At 48.4% G+C, this 27,445-nt stretch overlaps 1 protein-coding gene and 1 non-coding gene across 2 annotated transcripts; one reads left to right on the top strand and one right to left on the bottom strand.

The window, feature by feature from the left end:
• The first annotated feature begins 8,052 nt into the window (after positions 1-8,052).
• LOC149351346 (uncharacterized) lies at positions 8,053-26,744 on the top strand. Its single transcript, XM_089580695.1, has 2 exons — positions 8,053-8,185; positions 23,738-26,744. The coding sequence occupies exons 1-2, from the start codon at positions 8,169-8,171 to the stop codon at positions 24,048-24,050; spliced, it is 330 nt and encodes a 109-aa protein (XP_089436821.1). The 5' UTR covers positions 8,053-8,168; the 3' UTR covers positions 24,051-26,744.
• A 29-nt stretch (positions 26,745-26,773) lies between these two features.
• On the bottom strand, positions 26,774-26,846 carry TRNAM-CAU (transfer RNA methionine (anticodon CAU)). Its single transcript has one exon. It is a non-coding gene; the product is annotated as a tRNA-Met (tRNA).
• Between the last annotated feature and the right edge of the window lie 599 nt (positions 26,847-27,445).

The following is a 27,445-nucleotide window of genomic DNA, read 5'->3' as shown; positions in this document are numbered from 1 at the left end:
GAGCCGAAATTCTGGAGGCCCGTGTACTGTAGGATGTCAGTGCACGTTAAAGAACCTCAGGGGGTCGAAATTTCCGGAGCCCTTCCCTACGGCGTCCCTCATAGCCTGAGTCGCTTTAGGACGTTAAACCCCCCTAAAATAAACTATTATATTAGGGATACCAGCAATTTACACTTTTGTACTGTACTGTATTGGCGATGAAACTTTTGGGCGGAGAACCACATAGGCAATGCAAATGGCTTCAGCATACTTGTCGAGGGTGTCATAAGGAAGGCAACCGTCAGCGTCCCCAACAGTCCGAAGGTAATATGAGATGGTACGTGTAAACAGTTACACTTGCGTACACGTACCATCTCATAGTAAATTTTTACTATTCGGGCAGACTGGTATCCTCAGGACTTCGGAGCATAACGCCGCCCTTTGAACCAGCGTTAAGTTTTGTTTGGACCAGCGTTAAGCAAAAGAACATCGTAAAGTCGTCAGACGATTAACAGTGCTGAAAACAAAAGACGTATCAACCAAAGTGGAATCTCATTGCTTGCCTTGCGGCACAGGCAAATGGTAGGAAACTTCCATTACCGAGCTAATCTAGACGTCAGCACCAATTCATCCCATGGCGACCGGAGGAAATCCAACTGGAGCGTCGTATCGTTGTCATGGAAACGGTATCCAGCAGAAAAAAAAAACTTCGTGCCACAGAGTGATTCGAGCCGCAGCCTGCGAAAACAGAGTACCTTCAGTTCCCGGTGCCTCAAACAATTCGGCCACTTCCGCTGTCACTGGCGTTCCTTGCATGCATAGGAATTATTCATTTTAAGGCGAAAGCCTTTAATGTCTCATCGTTGTAAGCAGCAGTTGTCGACAGAAATGTCACGCTTTTCAGCTGGTCCAAACGGTCGTGACGTCACACTGCGCCAATTTCAAACGGGGCCAATTGTACTTTGGCTAGTAACCATGCAACCAATTGAAGGGTAGTGATGCTCCAAGTGGGACTGAGCTTACTTAATTGCCTAATTAACCAATTGGCCTGATTAACTTTTCTAGTCAGGCTGGCATATAAATAAATAAAACGGAGTAGGAAATTGGTAGAGCTCGGGAATCGAACCCCGGTCTTCGCAGTGCGAGACGAGCACGCTATCCACTACGCCATGCCACCTCGATAATTTGGAATGAACAAAGGCGCGTCTAGTGAATACGGTGTCTTCGCTCACTGCCATCCTCCTCCCTTCCCTTCCGGCGAGGTTTAGGTGTCCAGCGAGTAATGAGAGACAGATACATTTCCTTTCCTCAAAAACCAATTTACCGACGAGCGAGGCGTAGAACCGAATGGGTGATGGCGTTCTATGGACTCCCTGGCAGCGTTGCAAGACGCTGTCGCGTTCCACTGTTAGAGGCGAAGCTTAATATCTTAACCACACATCAGTGACCGCACTTTAGGTCAAAAAAGTGACCCCCCCCCCCCCCTTTGAATTTTGACGGGTGTCCACCGAGATATGTGAGACAGTTACTGCGTAATTTCCTTTCCTCAAATACAATTTTCATTTTCTTCATTACGGGCCATCTTTGTCTTTCTTCTTTCACTCCCATTTCCTCCCTTCCTCTACGGTGCGGTTCAGGTGTCCACCGAGATGACAGAGAATTACTGTGCCATTTCCTTTCCTCAAAAATCGTTGCGTTCAAACGGCAAGGCATCGCGCCGAACGGGTGGTGGCGTTCCGTGGACTCCCTGGCAGCGCTACAACACGCTGTCGCATTCCACTCCTAAAGGCGAAGCTGAAGCGTCATTAATTAGCAGCTAATTAGTATTCAGGCATTAATCAGTAATTAACCATTAATTAGTGATTTGTCATCACTTAGTAATTAGTACTCAATTACATGTGACACCACCAGCGGCACAGAAGCAGTCAAAGTGCTGCGGAAAACGCTTTCGCCTCTACGCACTTTAGAAAGTCAAAGTGTCCCCTGAATTTTTTAGCCATGAGTTATCCCTCAGTCACCAGGGTATGGTGAAGTTTTTCAAACCGAAACTAGCTGGAGCCTTCTACCCCTGGCACAGGTTTTCGAAACTATTTCTGCAATAGCATTTCTAGTTTCCGTGAAATACCCGCAACTGGCTCATCTCATTCACGTTTACACTTCGAAGACTAGAAAGGCGAGGCCACCTGGGCGGCCATTCAGGCTGAACCCCTAGCTTTAATCCTGCCTTGCTTGGTCTTGCTATGCTCAGGAACAATTACCTAGAAACTGAGTGCTGTACTGTGACGTCACTGAACTCGAACAGTGAAGTACTGTGAAAAGCAATCGCTGTTTTTCTCCGTATTGATAAAAGAAGCTTAATTCACGCCAAAAGTCACGCAAACCGAGAGCTGCGGAATGCACTGTTTTTCCCAAAGGCAGCACCCCTAAAGACCAAAAGGTATCGGAAGTTGAGGACAAGGGTTCGCCTTTCATTACACAGACTTAGAGCTGAAGGGTGTCGTAAATGATTCACTACACGGCAAGCAGCATACCCCGTTACTTAGTCACCTTTGGCAAAGACAGTAGAGATCGAAAATACTCGCAGTAGGTTGCGCAGTTCACATATCCCATGCTGTACATTTCACCATCCTATTTCTAGTGTCTTCAACCTTTCTTTACAGAAGCGGTTGATTGGAAACAAACGACACCAACGCTGTGTTGCGGTAGTTGTGCTGCTCGAGTGAGAGTGCTTTGCAGGCGAAAGCTCAAAATGGTAGGCCTTCTCCAGCCGTCGGCAACCTCCACATTGCCGTGGCTTCGCTGAAGGAATAAGCAAAGGACGAATTGGTATGGTATGGTATGGTATGGTATGGTATGGTATGGTATGGTATGGTATGGTATGGTATGGTATGGTATGGTATGGTATGGTATGGTATGGTATGGTATGGTATGGTATGGTATGGTATGGTATGGTATGGTATGGTTTAACGTCTCGAAGATGCACGTGGGCTAGGAGGGACGCTGTAATGGAGGGCTCCAAATTAATTTCGACTAACTGGGGCTGTTGAACGCGCACTGACATTCAAAAGACTACAAACGTTTTTTTGTTATATTTTTTTCGCACATGAGTTACATCGAAATATAGCCTTGATAACAGGTGGGTAAGGAACCACTGGGGAGGCATAAGTAAGGACAAATGGGACAAGAAGGTGATGGACTGAGACGAGACGCTAGCGTGTTTCACGGATGGCGATGAGCGGGGGCCACGGCGCGCCGCGCAGTTGGCGAACACGTTGTCGCATGCTGTGATGAACATCAGGCTGGCACGTGCCGCGCTGGCAGCACTGAACGTGCTGCTCCGCTCATTCGCCAGTAGCTTCCAGTACGGAGGCAGTGAGGAGGTGAGGAAACCTAGAAAACGCGAGAGGTTGGATGTGGTAGCGTTTGGTCAAATCTTTAGTCGTTGTGTCCATTTTACGATTTGAATGTTTCATATCAGCATGGCAAAGTTTCAATCGGGTTTCGTCGTCAGCTCATCCCTTATTGGATACAGCCGTGCTTGCGCATCTCCGGAGCGACATTGTTCACGCAAACCGCCAGGCAAACGCTGAGTGTGGGGGGTCTTTCGCCCCGTCCTCGAGAGATGCGAAGGTTCTGTGCATCCGTGATGTATATGCCTCCGGAGTGAACATAACCGAGCCACCGCCTGTTAGCTGGCATCCGCTTTGGAGGATGTTTACTATGCCTCTGCTGCCGCGGAGACGTCAGCGGACGCAGCAGGCGAATTCATAGAAAATGACGCATCCTCTTGCCCCCGCACACACGCACGCACACTCACGCACACAAAGCTGCTGTTGTGACGTCGCGCGCATTGTTTCCTGGGGATATACTGTATCCAAGCGTCGTTACTCTCGTACATCCGCGCCACAAATGCTGCGGTGTCTTTTGCGACGGCGCTGCCACCTCGGGATATCCACGGAGCGTTGTAAATTACCAGCGCAAACGGCAGAGACGAAGCGAAGGAACACCAGACAAGCGCTTGTCCCGTCTTGCCCTGCGTTTACAATGTGTCACCAACTCTCCTGTCTTTCCATTGTTTTAGCCCACGGAATGATCCCTCCCTATCGGCCGTCATGCCGAATAAGCCACTCTTGTGGCTACTCTTCAACCATCATCAAGATCGTGCCGTGCTGTGAGGTGTTGTCTGAGCGAAAATATTTCGTACTTTAGAGGGCCCTTTCTCTTCCTTTTAGAAGTGCGCACAGTTTTGCATTTGTCTTGCTACATGTCATGCTGCCTTTGTTCCTGAAGGTGTAATGTATAACGAAACGCAGCATTACCGCCCTACGAAAATTGGTAGGTTTTAGATATTTATTGCGAATTAACTTAAAATGTGCTTATTAAACATTTTTGTCTGGCCAAGTCTGTTCTTTAATATTTTCATTATTTTGAGCGAGCTTTTTCTCAATTTACCAACCAGGTTATTTGATTAATTATGTATTTATTCATTCATCCATGGCGATCGAACGTAATGACGTCTCAATATGTCCGAAAAACCCAGAAATTTGCTTCTGTGCTGCCGTTTCTTCACTCCAAGGCACCCGGTCTTGATCCATAAAAATTGCTTCTCTTTGAAACTTTGAACGAGATTAGCTGCTTCAATGAGGCATGAGTCTTGGTTCAGTGAGGTCAGAACTCAAATATGTCATCATCTTACGGCACAGTCATGAACAAGAAACCGAAGATAAACACGACATGAAAAAATAGAAAGGAAAACTATGGGCTGGGCGGTATTTGTGACGCCTGTCTTTTCGGGTGTGATCTTAGCCCTTTGAACACGCAGGCACGCAGAAAGAAGAGTGAACTGGTAGCGGAAGTTCATTGTGGCTGTAGTGGGATACAACTGGGCTGTAGTGGGCGTCTGGTATTCCTCCGCTGAACAATCACAACAGTACATGAAAGCAGTTTTTTATGTTTAACTAGTCAAACAAGCCAGAGGCATCGAAACTCCAGAACTTATCATTTCTGCTTTTGATTAGCTTCGTGTTTAGATAACAAGAAAAAGCTTTAAGAACAGACTACTTCTTTTATCGCGGAGGAATTTTGTGCGCCGGTCCTGATTGTGGTCCTGAGCTTTGTTCCAGACTTAAGTTGCACCTGACTATATCAGCAACTACATCGAGAAGCGATGTGCGCCTAGGAAAGAAGGCGTTCCAGACTTTCACTTTGTTGTGACGACTTTCAGTTCCGTCTTTTAATAAAAACAGGTGCTAACAGGCGGCCGGCAAGAACTGATAACGGCATGATTCGAGCGGAACATTCCTGCTGTGCAATTTTATGTCGTGGAATGTTTTCGATTCATAAATGAAGGAAGCCAACAGTGATTGAGCCTAAGAAAAGCTCAGGGAGAATGTGTCTTTGTTTTTTAACTAGTGGTGTTGATGAATGGTAAATTAGCAGCGTAATTACTTTATGGCTGAAAGATAATTGAACAGAAAGTAGAAGAAAAACAAGCACATGCCGCCAATGGGATCCGAACCCACGACCTCCGAATTTCGCGTGCGTTGCTCTACCAAGTGAACTACGGGGGTGGCTGTCCAAACTACTCCTTTCGGTGGGGTTAATGTTGCGTGTAACCTAACCTTGAGAGTGTTCACCAGCACCATCCCTTCTACAGCGGCGGACGTAGTGCGCCTGTATTCATACTGCTGTGGCACCACGAGAACTAAGACGCAGGCCAAGAAAGGACAGAGAAAATTATGCGTCGTCTGCGTCTCCGTTTTCGTGGTGCCACAGCAGCATGGATCCGCGCCAACTCGCTCAAATTTCCGCCCTTTTGCATCCTGCCTTTTTATTGCATCCGACTGTATTTCCACCCTATTGCATCCACCCTATGTCATCAGCACTTCGCTCTGCAGCTGTCATTGAAATTCGCATCACCACACGGGTAAATGTCAGGTGATTTTTCAAAAACTTTTGTATAGTATGCATTTATCAAGTTAACAATCAAGCGCTGATACTGAACTGTGAAGAACGACGAACAATCGACATCAATTTCGTATCCGCACGCCGAACACTTCACAGCCAGTGTCAATACCCGCTGCACTGCAGGAGTCACACGAGAATATACAAAACTAGCGCGATCCTTCAGCTCACTTGGAGAAGGTCAGCTCCCAACGCCCGAGCTAATAGTCTTCGATGGCCTTCGCGGGTCGCAGACGCTGGCGGTGTAAACAGAGGAGCAGTGGCCCGTGCGCCTAGTGTCGTCAGCGTGAACCCTTAGAACTGATGTTTTACGTTCCGAAACGCCTGGAGAGCACCAGAAGCACTGACGCGCAGAACATGAGTCGGAAATTTTCCAAAAATGAATGGGATATTTTTGCTCTTACTCATCAGCAGGCCACCCAACCCGACCAAATGCTGAGGCAGAGGGCAACTTCAAGTCAAGCCAACAGTTTTCTTTCGACAGCTAAGCTTGGGTTGATCACTTAGAGTACGGACGTCGTACAGGCTCTGCTTGCTTCCCTGATTCTTAAGGAAAGAGCTCCGAAATTTAGCAAATCGGCAACACGAAGCGTTTTGAACACCTTTTATTTATCGTCCGTACAACGCTGACCGGGGAAAATGAAAGGACCGGCATGAGCAGCGCAATAACTGGAAGCACGTATAACGCCAAATGCTGAGCAGGGCGATTGGGAACGGCATTAGATCAGTCAATTCTGGAGCACCACTCTGAAGCGATGCACCGCTTGTGATCATCATCATCACTGCAGAGCCTTCCACCCCAGGCCCATTTCTCCTCACAAACGGTTCCGTTTGGTCATGCCCTCAACTTTTTGCATGACCCTCCATCTAATTAATAATAACGGTCAATACAGAACGAACGATCCTTGATGTTCGTTTCAAATATTGGCGAAACGAAATGCTCTGCTCTTCAGGCTTCCTCAAAAAGACGCAATTTTCTCCAATGCCAGCAGCAGCCTCGGTTGTTATTTTGACGCCCCTGCGTTTATGGGCGCTTTGTTCGAGGAACGAAACAAATTGTTATAACGGTCCCGCCAGGTGGTGACCTTGGCACATGGCACTGGCGACGACAGCGAAGTATGTGCTCGTGCTCCCGTGTTCTGAGAGCCCGCATAGCAGTGATAGCACTGAGGTAAACAAAAACAACAACAATTTCAGGCTGCGGGCAGCAATTCCATGTTCCCTAAGTAAACCCATGTCGGCCCCTTCTCTGCCAAAGCAACAGAAATACGGAACAAAGACGAGTGCAGTGGTCCCGCACGGCGTGTTGCTGCTTCGCATTCACGCTCCTGGCTTTTCGCTTTCTTTTTTTTTTCCTTGCGCTTAAAATGGCAGAGAGTCAACAAGCACTGACGTGAGATAGCAGCTGCTGCGGTCGACTCCCTTTTCATGAGAAGTTGTTTTATTATCTCTGCTGGATGCTATTCTCAAAGGATCTTTTTTTATTTCTTTTTACAGTTGCAGCAGCCAGCTAGCGGAGCGTTAAAGCTACACATATTCGCTATCCTTCATTTCTCAATCAACCTATGCCTGGTGTTTAGAAGCAGCAGCCTCTCCGTGACATCTTTATTCGTTCGTACAAAAGTGTGCGCAAACTAAGCTCCGCGTGGCGAACTTCCCTTGGACAAGCGATTAATTATTTTTTTTCCGGGGAAAACGACCCTTAATCTAAATTGCCATTGTGTAGCAAGTTTCATGGTTGAACAATGTAACCGTCCGAGCACCTCGGCGTGCTTCTTTTTTTCCCTGCGTCGTGCAATTAGCGCTGCCCGAAACAAGTCCTAAATTAACGCTCAGGGCTCGCGGAAATTTTGATGTGCAGAAATGGGTTACGCACGTCCCCATCCAGCGGGAACGTAACACCCATGCCAAGCGTCGCAGCTTAAACGTATCAGCTCCGGCATATGCCGAGAGCTATCAACGCTGCCGCTGCGTCATAATCTGCCATGGCCCTCGTTCCATTGTTTCGTTTGGTGTGCCGCTTGCGCGATAAGCATTCATGTCCTGACCGCCGCTGCGGTCTGCGCGCCCTGGTCATGATCCGCAGACAAGCTATCGTGCGCCTCATGTTACTATCTGCGGAGGGAACGTCTTCGTATCGCCATGCTCCCCTCCCCTTCGCTTCGTCGCGATGCAAAATATTTTCCGCCTTAGGAGCCCAGTCCGCTCGCTAAGTGGGCCGAGCAATGAACTGCAAAGACACGTAAGTTTGCGTCTTTAATTACGTTTCGTGTTATTATACAAGTGATTGCGGGACACTGTTGCCTTTTTAGTATTCATAAGTACTTCAAAGACTCAGAAGGCAACAGCTTGGACACGAGTCGGCTCAAGCTGACGGCTGTTGTACCGCGTTAGGCTGTCTACCAAGGCAGCATTAACAGAACTGTTTCTGCGTGTGTCAGCTTCTTGAGAAAGCTCGTCAACCTGATGTCCTTCAGCGTAGGAGCCGCTCAACTACTCGTATGAAGTCTGACTGTACACCTGGTTCCAGGAGGAACATAATGACCGAAGCTGTGTGTTTCGAGCTCTGTGAGTTCGAATCCGACGAATCTATTCCCTTCTTTCTGCTTGTGAACGACTTCTTGATTGCTACGATCAGGTATAACGAGTGAAATACGTCGTGAAAGTAAAGGTTGTAGACAATAACAGATACATATGCAGCTTACCCATGCGCTATGCTTCTCATTTATTTGCTATTGTCATGCTCAGTAGCTGTTTGCTACTTCGGCGTTAACGTTAGAGTGTATGCTGCAAATGGCGTAACAAAGACGGACGACAGAAGAGCAAGTGACACAACGCAGACGTTGTCACCTTCTCTTGTGCCTTGATTTTTTTTTTTCGGAGGGGGGGGGGGGGGGCGGGGGGGGGGGGTGTTTGTTAAGAATTTTCACGAAGCCCTAACTTGCCCTGCTCGCTATTTAGATGGCACATTTATTTAGCTTTTTTTTTTACTAGTTCCATATTTTCGCAACCAAAAAGCGAGAAAAAATGACTGCGTTATCGAAATTCTGCAAGGCGTTGAACAATTTCAACTTGTGCCGCTGGTCTAAAGTTGTCGCCGCCTCCGATTCGCGACTCCCTCGTTTGTTCTGTGAGCCTGTGGCAGAGATGAAAATCCAGCGAGGAGACGACTCTGAAATTTGCCGAAAACGCGCAAACGAAATATTTACAGCTTCCTGCACTGCATGGTGAAAGTGAAGGCACCTTAAAATGTAGACTTGAGCTCACCATTGTTTCAGGTAGCATTCTCAACACGCTATATGGCAGAATTTTACATGACGCACCACGCGATTATGTCGCGAAAGACAACTGTTTTGGAAAAATGTTGTGTGTCAATGTTTCAAAAGTGTCATGTTAGTTCCTACCGGCATGCACAAGATACTGCACAGAAAAATATATTTGTTGCTTAATAACACAGCAGTCCATTGCTTGCAACGAGCCCTTCAATTTGTTCTCCGTCCGATCAAAAAGCAACGCAAGCCTTTGTTTTGCACTAATGTTTGTCAGTTAGTCTGCAGCGACACCACCTGCATGATCCCTGAACAGAGTAAGGAAGGATCATGCAGCTTTTGATGAGCAATGCAATTGAGCGAGCGTTCTTCCATGCGTGCGTGCGTGCGTGCGTGCGTGCGTGCGTGCGTGCGTGCGTGCGTGCGTGCGTGCGTGCGCGCGCGCGCGCGCGCGCGTGTTCTTGCACCCAGAAAATTGCGAAACAACAGAGTGGGAAAAAAAAATTCTTGCCTTGGTTACGTAAAAACATCATCGAACTGTTAAAAGCTGTCGGCAAAGCAAAACGAGCAGAGCAGGGACAAAACGCCAGAGCTAAGCAAATAACTGCCGGCTTGTTTTTCGGATGTTAGACAACGCCGAATGTAAACGCACTTAGCAATGACGACTGCGTGCGTTTTGTTAACTTCCCACGTCATCTGGCTTGGGAGCAGAAGATATCCAATCGAAAAAATTCACAGGCTTGTTGCGCGTTCATTCATCTGGTGCACATTTTTCATAAAAAACAAATATTAGTGTGTGCGTCATTGCACTCCATATCGACAGTCGACGTTAGTAAATGCTTCGTTTCCGCAAGCACACGTGACTGTTTCTGGCATGATGCAAAGACTAAGTGATTCCTGCTTCCCACCCCCCCTCCCCCGCCCGGATTTATTAAAAAAATGGTTGTTATAAACGCTAGGCGCATGTTTCAAAGCGTTATACCGTGACGTGAACGATTTTGGCCGCGTTGCAGCTCTATAAGGAAGCATCGGGTGATAGATGGTCTTGTTATTTAAAAAGGAAGCTTGGGCATCAAGTTTCATAACTTTGTGCTTTTCCGCAGCAACGAGAGTTCTGTTCTGTCTTTGTAAGGCAAAAGACGCCCACACACGTCGCTATGCTGTCCTTTCAAAATAACATCGTCCCGTTTCGGTTATGCCGATTTGTGCGAGCGTGTTCTTCTAAAAAAACTGACCTTGACGCGGGAAGTACAGCAACCTCGGGCGAGGGGCCCCGTGCCAGCAAATTCGAAATGCTCCAGGACTATAGGATGGCGAGACTTCGCGAAAGAGAATTAGTGTATGCGAGAAAATCGTTTACGAGCAGCGGCCTCTGCGACAGAATAAAGAGCCGTAGAGCAACCCGAAGAGAAACGTAGCTTACGCATGAAGCAGATGACAATCTCAGAAAATAAAGGTCTCGACTAAATGGCTGACCGACAGGTTCGGCGGCAGGAACTGCTCGTTTCCTTCATCTTACAAGCGCGTTCATGAAGGCATGGTGTCAATAATGAGTTCAGCGTCCCGGGGCAGCTTTTTCTGTCACTGATAAATGGATAGCCAACTGCGAGGTCCAGCGACACAGAAACATGCATCAGGAACGACCGTTCAAGTACATTGTGGTCGCTTTGGTTATCTCAAGAGTCGTTGCAACACGGAGCCCTTTGTTCGAATTAGGCTGTGTGCTGGCACGCAGCCTAATCTCTGGGCACAAGTGGCGGCCGACGCAAAGTGTATTCGAGCCATGCGCGCCGGTTAAAGGGACTCGGCGGACAAATTGAAGTTGGCTTGTATCGGCAGATTACCGCATTGTAACGATAAATGCGCTACTTTAACTGAAAAGGGAGCTTTTGAAAGGAATGACAGGAGAAAAGAAACGAAGTACAAGTGGCGCCAACTCCCATTGATTTCGAAAGCAAAATGAGTGCTTGGTTTGGTTTGGTTTGGTTTATGGGGTTTAACGTCCCAAAGCGACTAAGGCTATGAGAGACGCCGTAGTGGAGGGCTCCGGAAATTTCGACCACCTGGGGTTCTTTAACGTGCACTGACATCGCACAGTACACGGGCCTCTAGAATTTCTCCTCCAAAGAAATTCTAGCCGCCGCGGCCGGGATCGAACCCGCGTCTTTTGGGTCAGCAGCCGAGCACCATAACCGCTGAGCCACCGCGGCGGCCAAAATGAGTGCGTCCACGCAGTTTTTTGGGTGCTGAACTACGCCGCCATTCACTTCGAATCGCCGATAACGGAGTACTTTTTCGTGGTAGAAGTCGCGAGTTTGAATCTAGTAGCGAGAAAATTTTTAAGTATAATTTTCTCAGCAATGAACGTGCCTTTTACTGGCGGTGAAACCCCGATATACCCAGAAAAAGCTATCGAGAATTAATTGTTACCAAGGTGTGCATAAAAGGAGTACATGCCACGTTCAAGAACAACTGAGCAAAGTCCTTTCATCGCCAAAGGCGTGCTCTAGAACCCTTCTCTCTGTGGCACGATGACATAACTTCGAAATTAACCAACGAGACTGCATCGCGCACATCGCAAGCTGCCCACTAGCGAACTCTCAAGAAAGTACCGCTCCCCTTGAAACAATGACTCACTTAGTCCTTGAGCTATAGCATCGCGCTTAATAAACAAATAATGCTTCTGTACGTTTTGAAGCAGTTTTGTTCTTGAGCAAAGCAACGCTGTAAATAAGGCGCGTTTTCTCGCCAACGGGACATCCGAGATGGCAGTGAGAGTCATTGGTTGGTTAGAGACTCTTTTTGGCAACGGCTCTCCCTGGTTGTCCAGGGCAAGCCGGTCCTCTAAGTGCGCTGATGACAGCCAGCCACTCCAGGAGATGGGTGACGGCAAATGGATGAAAAGAATGAACAGGGTGAGAGGAGAAGAGAAGATACAGCGCTCTGGATTCGCATAGAGAACATAGCAGCTAATTGTAGGGGTGTGCGAATAGTGGTTTTTTGATTCGAAGCGAATTCGAAGCGAATAGCGATTTTCTTCTAATAATTTCGAAGCGACTAGTTCGAATAGTACTTCTGGCACTAAAAAGAGGCTGAGTGACAGTAGGCATTTCAAAACCATTTATTTTCCCAACACACGATGCCATTACACACTGCACTGAGGCTTTATTTAAAACCACACTTCAAAATTTTAAGAGAGCACTTTTAAGAGAGAGTGAAGAACAATTTTTACTGGCAATTTTTACTGGAAGAACAATTTTTACATTCCCAGACTAGCATTCCCTCGAGCAAGAATGGAAACGGCTGTACAAAACTCGCGCCGCAAGCGAAACGTCATTCGCACCGCTCGCGCGTCCTGGCAAAATTGTCCCCGGTAGTACATACCTCCGAGCAGCACTTAGCATCGCGTTTCCAAGAATGCTCTCAGCCTCCAACGTACCGGAGTGCCCGAGTTGCGGCGACGGAGTTCGGCACACCACCGAAGATGGCTCAATGCCCTGATTACGGCGGCGTTCCGTTCCCATCAATGCTCAAGCAGTAAGAATAGCAAGAAAAGACGCCAGTCGTAGATGGATGCGATCATTTCGTTCTACTAAAGTTCGGCAGTCACGTTTTACGTCCGCAGCCTCCCCGATGCCAAGCGTTGACGGCAGTAATCCTCCACGGGTGCACAATAAGCTTGGCGTTATCACCCGCTAAAGGCGCCCTTCCCATTGACGTAAGTATACACTCCGGCGACATAGAGTCCCCGCGCTGCCGCTGAATTTTTCGCGCCTCCGCCGGTAATATGATGGCTTGCTTGAAAGCTGCCGAGAACGGTCGCTCATGTTCCGTACGCATGATTCGTCACCTGACTGGGTGAAGCGATAGCGCGGTAGGGCTGCGTGTTTATCTTTGCATCTGTCCTATCTGGTAATCTTTTCCGCAACTCTAATGGGAAAAAAATCGAGTTGCATCGGACTCAACTAGCGCGATGCGATGAACGCGGCCAAGCGATGCCCGCGTTCGAATACTTGCGACGTCCGAGCTCGTCGATAACGTCACCGCCAGCTGACATCGAGAGGCGGTGGAGCGGGCGCGGCTTCGGTGGTTATCTGTTTTTCCAGCCAGCGTCCGCCGCGGCGGACGCGGTTGTTGCGTTGTGTGACGCGCGTCTTTTTTCTTTTCTTTCTTTCCTCTTATCTTTGAACTCTCCTCTATCTGCACGTGGCAGCGGTGGTGGCTCGGCTAGAGCCAGTCAGCAGGCCCGTGCACTTTCTTTTTCATCCTTCACTCAGTCGCAACAACAACAGCAGTAAACTGAGGTTTCTTGTTTTGAAGCTTAGACGACTGATGGCTGTGCTCTTCCTTCTTTGCGTCTGCCTCGACACGGTGGCAGCGACGCGGCTTATGGCAGCCCTAGTGCGGAGGCTCGGAGACGGCCAGAACGCAGGATCTTCCGCAAGAGCGCGTCGCCCTCACCTTTATTTCGTTTGTAGCTGGGTTCGCACCCCGACCTGGTTGTGATTTGTGCATTGACTGACCCCCGAGCGTTGAAAGCGCGATAAAAAAAAAAGCCATCTATGCGGCAATACTCGGAACTGAAACCACATAAAGCAAGCGGGCAAGCATCCCAGAAACACTATTCGCGCGAGACGAATACTTCGAAATTTCGAATAACGAGAATTCGGTTCGAAGTGAATATCGAATACCGTGCTATTCGATCGAATATTCGCACATCCCTAATTGAAACGAGAAGTCAGAACGCAGTCGGAAATGGAATTGTCGGGCAGCTCTAGTGAGGGTATTTGTTTGAATTTTCCCGAGTATGTGTGCTTAGTAACGTTACCAAGTAGATAGGGGTGCAGTGAATGTAATTTTCAGTTGTTGGTATTGTGTTTTCTAACTGAGCGTTGGCGTAGGCCAACGTTTCGTCCCCCGTTCGAGAGCATGACCAGGGGATCACATGTGCCCGGCTGTGAAAATCACGGGCTAAGTGACGAGCCAGCTCATTCCCTGTGATTCCTGCATGGTCAAGAACCCACCGTCTGCTGAGACGGCGTCAGTAAATGTAGACTTTCGTCTAGGCTTTCTCTTGGGCCAAGTTTACCGCGTCAGCTAGCCTTTGCGCACCTTTCGTCATACTCAGAAGAACTAGGGCGTGCTGACCTTGCAGCGAAGCATCCACGGAGATATTTCTAGCTATTCTGATAACACGTGCCTAATGTATACTATAGATACATCTCCTGTGTGAGGGCCCAGCTTTGGCGACCGAAAGACGTACGCTGCGTTGTGCCCTGGACCTCATCGATCCTCGCCCTTTAAGAGAGGATAAGATCCTGGGGCCGTGGCCACAGCAGTCGACTGCCCTCAAGACCTACAAGATTCTTGTCAGCTTCTTGAGAGCGACTGGCTTGAGGGACAAATTGTGATTGTGCCCCTCACACCTTCTCTTTCCTTTCTCAATCCCATCATCCCTCTTTCCTAGTGCAGGGTAGCCAACCAGAACACCCTTCTGGTTAACACCCCCGCCGGCCCTCTTCCTCTTTATCTCTCTCTCTCTTCAAATGGCACCTGCTGTGCGCGGCCTAGGATAGATTTCACACGCGTCGTGCTTATAAGTTTCTTCATAAAATCTGCAAATCTTTGCAGCGTGCCCGCATCCTAGCAGTGTCGGCACGAAAGCTGCGATGTTACTACTGCGTCAGGTAATTTCGTATCTCTGGTGACGACAGCCTTACAGCAGCCAAGGGGCCTTTTAGCACTTGTCGAAGCACGGATGCAGTGTAGAGCACCGACGTCTGCCCTGCGATGTCTGTCCTGGTCGTGGTAATGGGCGCGTCTTGCTTCTGCAGGTGCCCGTGAGCAGCAGCCATCAAATCATCACCCCCCATTATTGCAACCACACTAGGGGCAATCTAGAATGCGGAGAGTATTGGGGTTAGGACCCTGGTGCCGCCGGTAATCTCGTGTTTTAATGCAGCCGTGCATTCTAGGAGCTTTTCGTGACACCGCAATTGCGGCAACGCTTTTGCGTCCGCATTGCTGAGTTCACGAAGGGCACTGGCAGTTGCGGCATTTAAGCGGTACCCGAGACCCTGGATCGGCGATCAACGGCAGTGACAAGCGCTGTTGAAATATCGCCGGCACCGAATGAGACCCATTAGTTGTGAAAAGTAAAGAGCACCGCCGCTGCGATGGCGCTGAATGACTCTACAGCAGTTGCGAAAAGAACCACACCGGGTCAAGAGGTCCACATTCCGTGTGCGCAGATACTTGGACAGGTGACAGCAGGAAGTTTTGTAAACAATATAAAGATATGAGGCATAGTTTTCACTTCACAAATTTATAGCGGAGTTGATTGTTGTGTTCCCGTATTCTTTTTAATGCGAAATCATTATGTGGCTCATGAGGCAGAAACATACCTAACAATTATAGTCAAAAGCATTTTTGAACGGACCCCGCCGCGGTGGCTCAGTGGTTACGGCGCTCGGCTGCTGACCCGAAAGTCGCGGGTTCGATCCCGACCGCGGCGGCTGAATTTCGATGAAGGCGAAATTCTAGAGGCCCGTTTGCTGTGCAATGTCAGTGCACGTTAAAGAACCCCAGGTGGTCGAAATTTCCGGAGCCCTTCACTACGGCGTCTCTCATAGCCTGAGTTGCTTCGGGACGTTAAACCCCAACAAATCAAACCAAACCAAACAATTTTTGAACGGGAAAGAGTTCATGAATGCAATTTTTTTCATATATTGTAAGATTTCACTATAACAATCAATGTATCCACAGATCTCCCGTCGGCAGGCTTCCATTTTTTTTTTTTGCTATTAACATTTTGCTATCGACAAAAGCGTTCCCCATTTAGTTTTTTTATGGCACTCTTAAGGTGCACTGAAGACGAATCTGAACTCTTCTTTTTGCCGCGGGAACTCGATCTACACGTTCCTAGCATTTTTAGAAACTGCGACTTATTGCCCTTTGTGGCCGATTTCCATAATTAAATCGAATTAACGCCCGACTCCCGCCTTTTTTTTTTTTTATTCTCCCTCGTACGGTGGGCGGAGTCGACCAACGCGGGGAGTGCCTTTCAGCCAGCTACGTGGAGGCTTTGCTTTCGCTTCATTTTATTTTTTAGGTTTCCACGAATAAATAGTTTCATTTGCAGGTAATATAACCGCAAAATAAGCCCGCAGAAATAACAATACGCGCGGACTATTTGCTTCTACGGACTACTACGTATTACTCTGCCGATGGCACAGCGGCAAGCTGCCACGGGACTGGGTTGGTGAAAGGCACTCCCCGCGTTGGTCGTCTCCGCCCACCGTACGAGGGAGAATTAAAAAAAAAGGCAGGAGCCGGGCGTTAATTCGATTTAATTAGAGAAATCGGCCACACAGGGCAATAAATCGAAGTTTACAAGAATGCTGGAAACGTGTAGATCGAGTTCCCGCGGCAAAAAGACGAGTTCAGATTCCTCTTCAGTGCACATTTAAGGCTCCGTGCGAGCGATGAAAAAATTTTAAAAGCTTTTGCTACGCATCGGAAGAATAGACCATTACCTTCAATAGTTCTATAGCAATACCTTAAAATTTTTCAATAGTCAAAATTTTTGTCCAAGAATATCGGACATGATCCGGCGTTCTTGTTCACGCTAGACGGTCCGAAAACCCACGTGACCTCATCAGGAAAGAAAGCAAAATAAAATTTGTTCTGAAGTGGGTTTCGAACCCAGGCCGGCGCGAACAGATCAGTTTCGCTGACCTCTTCATTTGAGTAGTACGCATCACCACAGCACAACACCGTACACGCATGCTTTCGCATTCACAGCACGTAAGTAGTCTTAAGTGCCCAACGTGATTTTTTTTTTGTATTACTGTTTGCGTGTGGGCTTTGAGAAAGTCGGTGCTTATCGTCGATGCAGCTTCGGCAGGGCCATCTTCTTCGTTGCACCTCGTTCGGACACCAAATTCAAATCGTCTGTGCACGCCTGTGTGTTACCTCCAATTGCAACGCTGACCCGGCCCTCGGTGTGGGTAATATGATGTTGCGCCTGAACATCGTAATTTATGCGGCGTAACGCGCAATCCGGAAGCGTAATCGGTGGGAATGTCTTTCTGCAGCAGTAGCACCCAGCGTTTAGCGTCCCTGCAATCTTTTCTCTTCCCTTTGTATGGCCCTTTGTATGGCTGAAAGCTTTCCCATAGCTGTTGCTCCAGTCTTTCAAGAGAGTAGCCGGCGAAATGAAGTTTTTCCTGGCATTTTCAGCCCGCTTTGCAAGGCAGAGAAGAGGCACGTGCGATTGACGAATCTTATCGGGAACGTTGGCAGAAAATGCGATTTAAATGTGATCATTCAAAACTCCGGCAGAGTTTCTTGATCTTTTTCCCCGCATCGTCAGGAATTTCGCCTGAGACACTGTTTAGACTTTGCAAAAATAGCGGGTATTTCTGTGAAATAAACAAGTTTGTTTAATTCTCAGGTGGCGTTTTAGTTATGTCTTTGCGCTCGTGTTCTCGCAAAGAATCGCATTAATAGCTATTTGCTATGGTGAAAGCATGTGCGGCGCTATTTGTAACTTTCTTTCCTTGTAATGCTGCTTACAAAAGTTAATCCCTTTAAACCATTTTTTTTTTTCGCGAACCCACATCCAGCAAACTTTTGTCCTTGACCGTGCACTGCGGTCTCGAAGCGCACAAAACAAACCTTGATGGTTGCGACCAGTTTGAAGCACTCTATACCCCGGTTACCCAACAGTCGGAGAGGTATACCTGTATAGACTGGCTTAAGGCGTAAAACCCCTCTCATTTGAATTCTGCGCCACATCACGTTTAACGCGACTTCGTTCTTTCTCGCGCACCTTTTCTACCGCTCACGGTTCACGACTCCGTGAGTGAGCGCGTCGCTAGAGAATGGGCGCCCCAATGGCCTGGTCGCCGAGGCGTGTGAAGTGCACCAGTAGGCGGGGATTTCCCCGCTTTTCTCAGCCACAGCGGTGCGCTTCGGTGGCCTTGCAGCAGGAGCAGCAGCAGCCCGAGGCGGCCTTCAACGCCGGGAATGCGCCAACTGCTTATCCGCTAATTTGCCGCCGTCGGCCCTCAGGCTCGGGCGCCGAACGTGCTCGGGCTCGGACGTAAATAATTGCCACTCGGTCGCGAAGCCCGCTTAGCGCTGACGTGTGTACCGTTCGGACAAGTGGCACGGCTGTTACTCGATATACTTTCTGTGCGCTCCGCTGTGCGGAAGTGGCTAGACCCGGTAGCGACATTCGGTGGCTAGCGACGAAGGTGCGGCGGCGCCGATCGGCCGCACCACTTAATCGGGAGAGATGACAGCGGAGGTCATCCACTGAGTACACACGGTGAAACAGCAAAGCATGTTGACTCCTTAGTGAACCCGGCACCCGGCCAGGCGAAGCTCGCTCCCGAAAAGAAATGTAGCGTAATTACAGGGGCGTCTATTGCTTTCCTGCGTAGGCACTTTTATTGCTCATGTTACACAAGACGCCCTGAGCAACCTGCCTCATAACCCTGACTAAAGCGGAATTCGACTCCTGAAGTGTTCGGTAGCGTCTAACTAATTGCTCTGACACGCCTTAGTAAATGTATTTTCGTCTTTGTGTTCATTAAGCTACAGGTGAGCTTAAAGCAAGAAGCAAATCGCTACTCGGTGCCTGCTAATGCTGCTATTGCGCAAGGCGTTCAGAAGCTGCCTCACCGCAGCGCATGCAATGCCACGTGAGTGCAGAACAGGCGTTCAAAGAAAAAAAAACACAACACAGCGGATTGTTTGTAGTTACTCATCTGTTTGTAAGGTGCCGCATTCGACTTGATTAAAGCCGTATTTAAGAATCTAGGGTGGCGATAGTGCAGTCGCTTGATTTACTCGAAAATCTGTAGTCGGCTGCCGTTTATAAGGCATCGGCATCGCTAGTTCTGCATGAGAGCCATGTGGCTACAGTCTACTAGCAACCTTTCAAAATAAGTCGCATCGTCGACACATCTGCTTGTGGCTATGCCAGAGTGCGTACGCTCGTACCTCGAGATATGCCTGGACGGGTGGCGTCCCGATAGCGCTGCATGCGCTTAAAGTGCCTCGTTGCGCTTACGTGCAGATGAAAGCGCCTTCCTGCGCTCATAGGTTTGGTGTTAGGGCCCTTCATACGGACAGTCGTCCTGCAAATAAGTTCGGAAGGAAAAACCTTTTAATATTCATTAAACGAAGAAGTCTATATGTTACTTCCGCAGAGCACTTCGGAACGTCTTTTTTAGCGCACTGTTTATTTTCGAGTTCCGATTGTCATCATGTTGTCCACCACGCGGCAGTGACAGTTCAGTAAAACGAGCGATACAGGACAAGTAACCGGTGCGTTTAACATTTGCAGGTAGTCTCAACTAAAACGAATGAAGGTTTATAAACAACCAAGGCGTTTTCTGAAATGAAATCAAAGAAATGTTGTCAGGAGTATCGGCCAGTATTTTTGTTCGGCGTACTTTAACAATAAGTTTACATTAAATTTTAAGGCGGAAGCCTTTAATGTCTCATCGTTGTAAGCAGCAGTTGTCGACAGAAAATGTCACGCTTTTCAATTGGTGGAAACGGTCGTGACGTCACAGTGCGCTAATTTCAAACGGGTCCAATTGTACTTTGGCTAGTAACCATGCAACCAATTGAAGGGATCGTATAGTGATGCTCCAAGTAAGTGGGACTGAGCTTAGTTAATTGCTTAATTACCCAATTAGCCTAATTAGCTTTACTAGTCAGGCCATATAAATAAATAAAACCGATTAAGAAATTGGTCGAGCTCAGGAATCGAACCCCGGCCTTCGGCGTGAGAGACGAGCATGCTATCCACTCCGCCATGCCAGCTCGATGGTTTGGAATGAACAAAGGCGCGTCTAGTGAATACGGTGTCTTCACTCACTCTCATCCTCCTCCATTCCCTTCCGGCGAGGTTTAGGTGTCCACCAACAAATGAGAGACAGATACATTTCCTTTCCTGAAAAACCAATAGACCGATTTCACAAAGCCTACTGCGCATGCGCGCGTTTACCGGAAGTAGCCAGCCGCCATCTTGGCTGTAGTCCTTCGTGGCATAGAGCTAATGCTTCGTGGCGTCGTCTGCACGACAGCCCGGCCGCAGTAGCTTTCCGCCGTTTCGTTTATTGTGTTGAGCTCTATAAAGGAAACAGAGGCTCCACGGCTGAGTTTCGAGGGGTGCAATGCTAATCGCGGTAAGAGCAGCGCAGAGAGGGTGGTCAGTTGCCGCATGAAGTGGAGTGGCCGCGGTGGCGACGCTGCGTTTGTTCCTCGAACCTTGCTTTGGAAAATGCTGCAGGTGGCGATAAAAAACGCGCTTGACCGCCGCTTTCGTTAATTTTGTCAGCAGAACATTTGAACGAATAGCGATGCACGCGATTTAATTAACGTCTTCAGACAGTATTTACATTTCTTGCCACCTCATTTTGCTGTTTCAGTATTCGCTGTATTCATCTAGGCATTCGCTATAGACGTATCACACAGCGTTTGTAGCCTTTATTTTTTCATCATAGCCCTTGATCAAAACCGGCCATGCGATTGTTTTTTCTTATTCACGTAAACACATACATGTATTCACGACGTGCTCGGCGGGTCCAGGAAAGGTGAGCGATTCGAGCGGGCTATGCCGTTTTTCTAAATGGAGATGTGACAAATGCTTGTTGGTTGGTTGGTTTATTGGGTTTAACGTCCCAAAGCGACTAAGGCTATGAGAGACGCCGTAGTGGAGGGCTCCGGAAATTTCGACCACCTGGGGTTCTTTAACGTGCCTGACAAATGCTTGTGTTCAGTACAAAATGTGAAAAGGAGAAGCCAATCGGGGAGCTTTTGAGTACGCCTAATTAGTGTAGGGGATTTTAATTTCGTGACGAATAGTTTTATTTTGATTATTGATACACTAATTACTTTTTTATTTAGGTTAATGTAATCTTCTGCCAGGGAGGGCGTCTCCCGTACGACTCACTTTCGCTATTTTCGTAGTACGAGTCTGAACAGGTTGACTGAAACACTAAATGGCCTTTTTTATCCAAAACAACGGACAAAATGTGGGTGATATCCCGGCATAAATGGCATGTGGCTGTTACTGGAATACCATGTATACTCAACGACCAGTGAGCAACAAAACGTTGGAAATTATTCCACATTTCGGCAGTTTTATAGCCTCGCTTTCTCATTCCGTGAAATAGAGAAAGCATTATCGCTAGTATGGGAGCTCGAGACATCAGGAGTGAATACGTGCATCAAGCTAACATTGTGGATTCCTGAATATAACAATAAATCTTAGCACACTTGTTCCCTTACAACCTTGCACCAGGCAGAAATCGCTGCAAAGAAGGCTTGACGACGCAGCACGAAGGCAAATCCGATTGCCTTCTTTTTAACAATTCAAGGGACTGCCTCAAAGCTGAGAGCCGCGTAAAAGGCATTTAATACAATTCAGAACTTGAAAATTTGTCATTGTCCACTGATCAACAGAGACAGTACGGCTAAATGTACTGAACAGCACTTCTTCAGCTGCCTCTCGTGAACAGCTTCTACGCAATGTCTTGGCTACTTTTTCTCTTCTAGAAAACGGAAAATCCGGGACGCTCTGCTGCGCACAGTTGTCGGAGCTCACGACACTCCTCAGGTGAACGCACTTGTCCCGCAAATACAGCATTCACGCAGAGAAACACCGTGTGGCGACGCAAACAGGGCTGCTTCTCGCGCGTGCGCCACGCACCGCGCTGACGCGGCCGCCGGCCGGAGTACCACAACTCCCAGAGTGCATCGCGGCGGCGGTGGCGTAGCGCAACTGCTTGTGAAATCGGTCTATTTACCGACGAGCGAGGCGTAGAACCGAATGGGCGATGGCGTTCTATGGACTCCTTGGCAGCGTTGCAAGACGCTGTCGCGTTCCACTCTTAGGGGCGAAGCTTAACATCTTAACCACACATCAGTGACCACACTTTAGGTCAAAAAAGTGCCCCCCCCCTGAATTTTGTGACACAGTTACTGCGTAATTTCCTTTCCTCAAATACAATTTTCATTTTCTTCATTACGGCTCCTCTTTATCTATCTTCTTTCACTCCCACTTCCTCCCTTCCTCTATGGTGCGGTTCAGGTGTCCACCGAGATGACAGAGAATTACTGCGCCATTTCCTTTCCTCAAAAAGCGTTGCGTTCAAAGGGCAAGGCATCGCGCCGAACGGGTGGTGGCGTTCCGTGGACTCCCTGGCAGCGCTACAACACGCTGTCGCGTTCCACTCCTATAAGCGAAGCTTAAGCGTCATTAATTAGCAGTTAATTAGTATTCAGGCATCAATCAGTAATTAACCATTACTTAGTGATTTGTCACCACTTAGTAATTAGTACTCAATTATATGTGACGCTACCAGTGCCACAGAAGCAGCGAAAATGGTGCGGAAAACGCTTCCGCCTCTACCCACTTTAGACAAAGTGCCCCCTGAATTTTTTGATCATGACTTTAAACGCTCAGATGGGAATTGGAATTTTGTCTAGCGCGATGAAAATGATCCGGCCCAGGTGCTTCCGACGAGGTAGCCGTTTTTCTTGTGGCAAAAATGAAAACTCACGAAACTGAAAAACGTGACAGCTTGCTCCGTGCGCCCGAATGCACTGCAGTTACAGCGTTCTCCTCCACAGCTTGGTAAAACGCTCGCTGCTTCGCGCCTTCGGTGCTGCCCACAACAGGGCTGCGCGTTGCTGTAGGTTCCGAGAACCGCCAGCGGCTGATGGCGGCGCGCTTTTCAGACGCACCGTCAGCAGCCGCTGGTTCATGCCGCTGAATCTTGCTAACCAGCGGGCTTTGTGTTGAGGTTTAACCGTGTTCTTAAATTTTTTTTGTATTAGGCTGCTGCTTGGAGCTTTTTTGGAGGACAGTTTGTTTAAACCTTTGGATCCTGTTGCCAACGTCCAGCACGCTTTGCATCCACACACACTATTTTTTCATAGAATCTTGTACTGAGGTTGTTATTTTATTTTCCCTCCGTAAAGTTTCCACTAGTTTGTTTCTGGCCTCCGCATGGGAGCGTATGCAAACATACGCGATACCGCAAGCCTCTAACCTAAGAACTTAACTTACACAGCCGCCGCGGTGGCTCGGTGGTTATGGTGCTTGGCTGCTGACCCGTACGACACGGGTTCGATCCCGGCCGCGGCGGTCGTTCATGAATGGAGGCGAAATGCTAGAGACCCGTGTACTGTGCGACCTCAGTGCACGTTAACGAACCCCAGGGGGTCGAAATTATCTGAACTTCTCAACTACGGCGTCCCCCGTAGCCTGAACTCCTTTGCTAAACCGCATACGCTAAACCCGCTAAAACTAAAACTAAACAAACATAACTTACAGATATTGCTTTGTGCACACGTGTAAAATCCCGTGACATTTATAGCAGCAGTGCTGAAAGGCAAGGCGCCGATCGTTCATGAATATCGAGCGACAATTGGTTTCTTTGGTTTTGCCGTGTCAACATTTTATTCAAACTTAGCTGTTAAAAGCCACGCGCCCGCAGGTGTCCACCGGAGCCGTCGGGGGACTGGGACCTGGAGGATGTGTGCACCGTGCTGGGCGTGGTGCTGCTGCTGGCTGTGGGGCTGCTGGGCCTGCCACTGTGCTTGTACTGGGACACCCGCTGTGTGCTGCTCACCATCGGCGCGCTCGTGGCGCTCTGCTTCGTGGCGCGCGCGGTGCACGAGCGGCGGCGGGGCACCGCGGCGCTCCGCGAGCGAGACCTCTGGCTCTCGCTCACCGCCTCCTTCCTGGTCAGACACCACTCGGATGAACGCGAGCCCCTGGCGGTCACCAAGTGCGCATACAGCGTCTGAGAACACTCATGAACTCGTGCGGTTCGCCGACTGTTTTCCGGCGGGCGACGGACGGGCCCTGCGAACCGCAACTCCTGCCGTGAACACATGCGGAAGGGCCGAGTGAAGTCAGGGTGTGAAATTGCGCGACACGAAACCCGAGGGGACATCTGTGTGAACTGAACATTTCAACGTGAATGTTCCCCCTTCCGAATACTCTAGCGGGAGTTCCCTTACTTCCGAGCTCCGAAGAGCACGAGATCCGGCGCTGGCGCATCACATTTTAAGTCTGTTAGGGAGCCATATTTATCGGCTCATCGAAATGTGGAAGGCTCGTTTCCTTAATCGCGTTTAAAAGCCGCTTCATGTCTTAGGCCCGACCGCTAAGGTTATCGCGGCTGGAAACGCGACACTGTCTCACGTCATGTTCAACGAAAGACTTAAGCTTCACGGGCACGGTGAGCAAAGCTCGTTCCTTGAGTCTCCTTACTCTTTAGCCGCCTCCCAGCGCCTGCCACTGCCATGCTTGAGCGAGAGCTTCCATGAACAAAGTACGGCCTTGCATTTTATCTTGTTTGTCGACTTTTGCCATCCTTACTCGCAAAATAGAACCGCGTTCCGCGGTCACCCTGGATATTTTTCATGACGTCATAAAATCGTTCACCTCATATTCGCGACAATTTTATTTCATGTCTACTTTTACGATCATGTTCGTTTAACAACCCACTCGCTGTTCGATCTTGCGCTTTTTAGGAGCGGGCACACAAAGTAAGCCGCTCCGCCTCCTCTTGCGGCATTGTATGAGGCAGCTAGTGCACCCAGGGAACTAGTATTTATTCAGGGATTTCGTTTTAAACTCTTCATCTATTTAACCATTTAACGCCTAGTGTCGCGAATTCGCGACAAACCGCGTACTGATTAACATGGATCTTGCATCCAAAATTTTATGCCAATACTTCCACAGCAGACAGCGCTTTACAATTAAAATGTTAGTCCTCACTGAGGAAGCCGCGCGAAGAAAATGGGACAGGAATGTGAGCTTCAAGTTGGCGTCCAAAAAGTAGGTGTCTCTCATTTTGTGGCAAGTCTTGCGGGATGAATATAAGAAAGCATTTGGTGGATAAAAACTTGCCTACTGTCCCTGGACCTGAGTTGGCTCAAGACCTTCAAATTGGACTTTCAAACAACCCGAGTAATTTCACAAGATGTACCAAGTGCTAATTGTTGCTAGCTGACGACATACCGATTTCTCAAATTCTAGCGGCGCTAACGAATTTTTGGATACCCCCTTTAGAATGCGAGTACATTAGCTATAGTAATGGGGAGGTAACGATTTTTTATTCCTGCATAGTTTTGTCTTTGAAGGGCTGAATTCTGTCAGTTTTCTTCCTTCTTATTGTTTTAATGGGTCACCCCTGTGCGAAGCAGAGTTGTGTTCGAAGGTTTAAATAAAATATGTAGTCAATTTTCGCACCATATGTACACGAGACGCTTTGCACCCTTGCTTAGTAGCTTTATACTCGTTCACGGACACATCCTACCTTTCCAGCCGCCGCGGTGCCTCAGTGGTTATGGTGCTCCGCTGCTGACCCGAATGACGCGGGTTCGGTCAAGGCCGCGACGGTCGCATTTCGATGGAGCCGAAATCCTAGAGGCCCGTGTACTGTGCGATGTCAGTGCACGTTAAAGAAGCTCAGGCGGTCAAAATTATCCAGAGCCCCCCACTATGGCGTCCCCCATAGCCCGAGTGGCTTTGGGACGTTAAATCACGATAAACCAAACATCTTACCTTTCCCTGTTCTGCTTTACTTGTCACTTGAAATAATTTTTTTGTGATTTCATTGGTTTGTGTGTATGTGCATGCGCGTGTGTGTGCGAGTGCGTGTGTGCGTGTGTGCGTGAGTGCGTGTGTGCGCGAGTGCGTGAAACTCCTGTCTGAAACCACAAGTGTCACTTCAAACACATCAATAGAGCTCCCTCGTGCTCAAGCAACGGAGAATTGTGTTTTTCTTGTGGCCTAACGCTGGTTTAACGGCCCTACTACACGACGACTTCCCAACGACCGGGCAGTTCTCATGGTTATTTGACAACAGATAGGCCGCGCTCTGAAGAAACGCGTCTCACACACGCCACCTTTCACGAGCACCTAAATTTCTGGCCGTCAAATAAACCTACAGCAGAACCGTGTTAGTCTGGGCGTGTAAACACGGCACCACACGGCCAGTGCATCGCAATAATTTCCTTAAAAATTTCCAGGCGTGTTCGCTATGCGGCGTAACGTGTTAAACTTAGCGAAATTTCTCGGCGTGCTGCTGCCTGTCTTCTTCTAATGCCAAAGAACATCACTAAGACTCCGACATGCTCACTTTTTCGCAACCTGGGCTATGGAAACGATCGCACTCAAGCAACACTGGTCACATGATGACACCTGATCTGCCCCGTGTTTGTCAACATGTCCCCGTCACTTGCTCGGATAATGGTCTGTATGGGCTCGAATCGTGAATGCGTCGGACAGCGCAACCTAAAACGTCCTCTCCTATTATAAGACATAATTTCAGTCCCGAAAAAAGTAAATCTGCAAACAATCTCTTTAAGAAACACTGCTCTAGCTAGCCAGATGAACTGTAATCGAAACAATTCACCCTAGGGTGGAAACTTACTTAGTAACGCCCAATGCGCGTGCTGTCCCCGAGCGTTACCAACGGTGTATGAGGTGCGAAGCAAATAAAAAATGAACATTGCCTTGCCCCGGGTGAGGATCGAACTCACGACCTTCAGATTATGAGACTGACGCGCTGCCTACTGCGCTACCGAGGCTTTTTTTTTTTCTTTATTGCATGGAAGAACTTCCGTAGAAAGGAGGAAAACTTCAATCAGACTGGTTCGCGTCTCAAGTTACCGGGCTGCTTAATAGGAGCCCGCCATAGCCCTAACTCACCACTGCATCCCCATCAAAACATCAAAATTCAGGGAGGCACACACATGCACCTAGGCACGGTAGCCAGCTTGGAGGTTCTTCGCGTGCAGCATATACACTCCTCACCAAAGCACACTGTTCACGAAACACAGATTTGGACGATCTTGGTGGCTCGACATGTCTGTCCATCATACGGCTTTTCCAAAGACTGAATAGTCCCATCAACACAAACAGATCATAAGGCACAACAGAGTTTTTGCCAACAGGCAGAAATCTAATAGTGTATGGTGTAATTTCAATGTCCTTCTTAAGAGTTCGTTGTAGTATGTCCCAAAAGAACATGGCATCACGGCACAGGATGAAGCAATGATCAATTGTCTCAGGCACGTTACACAGACGGCAATTCACATTCCAGGGTACAAACATCCCCTTGTCATTAAGAAATGTCTTGACAGGCAGCGTCGCTGAGTGTAGTTTGAAAAAGAACGTTTTAGCGGCT

This window comes from Amblyomma mixtum, chromosome 3 (genome assembly GCF_055824585.1).
Source record: "Amblyomma mixtum isolate Tamu chromosome 3, ASM5582458v1, whole genome shotgun sequence".
Taxonomy (NCBI): domain Eukaryota; kingdom Metazoa; phylum Arthropoda; class Arachnida; order Ixodida; family Ixodidae; genus Amblyomma; species Amblyomma mixtum.
This window is presented reverse-complemented; position numbering and strand designations above follow the sequence as displayed.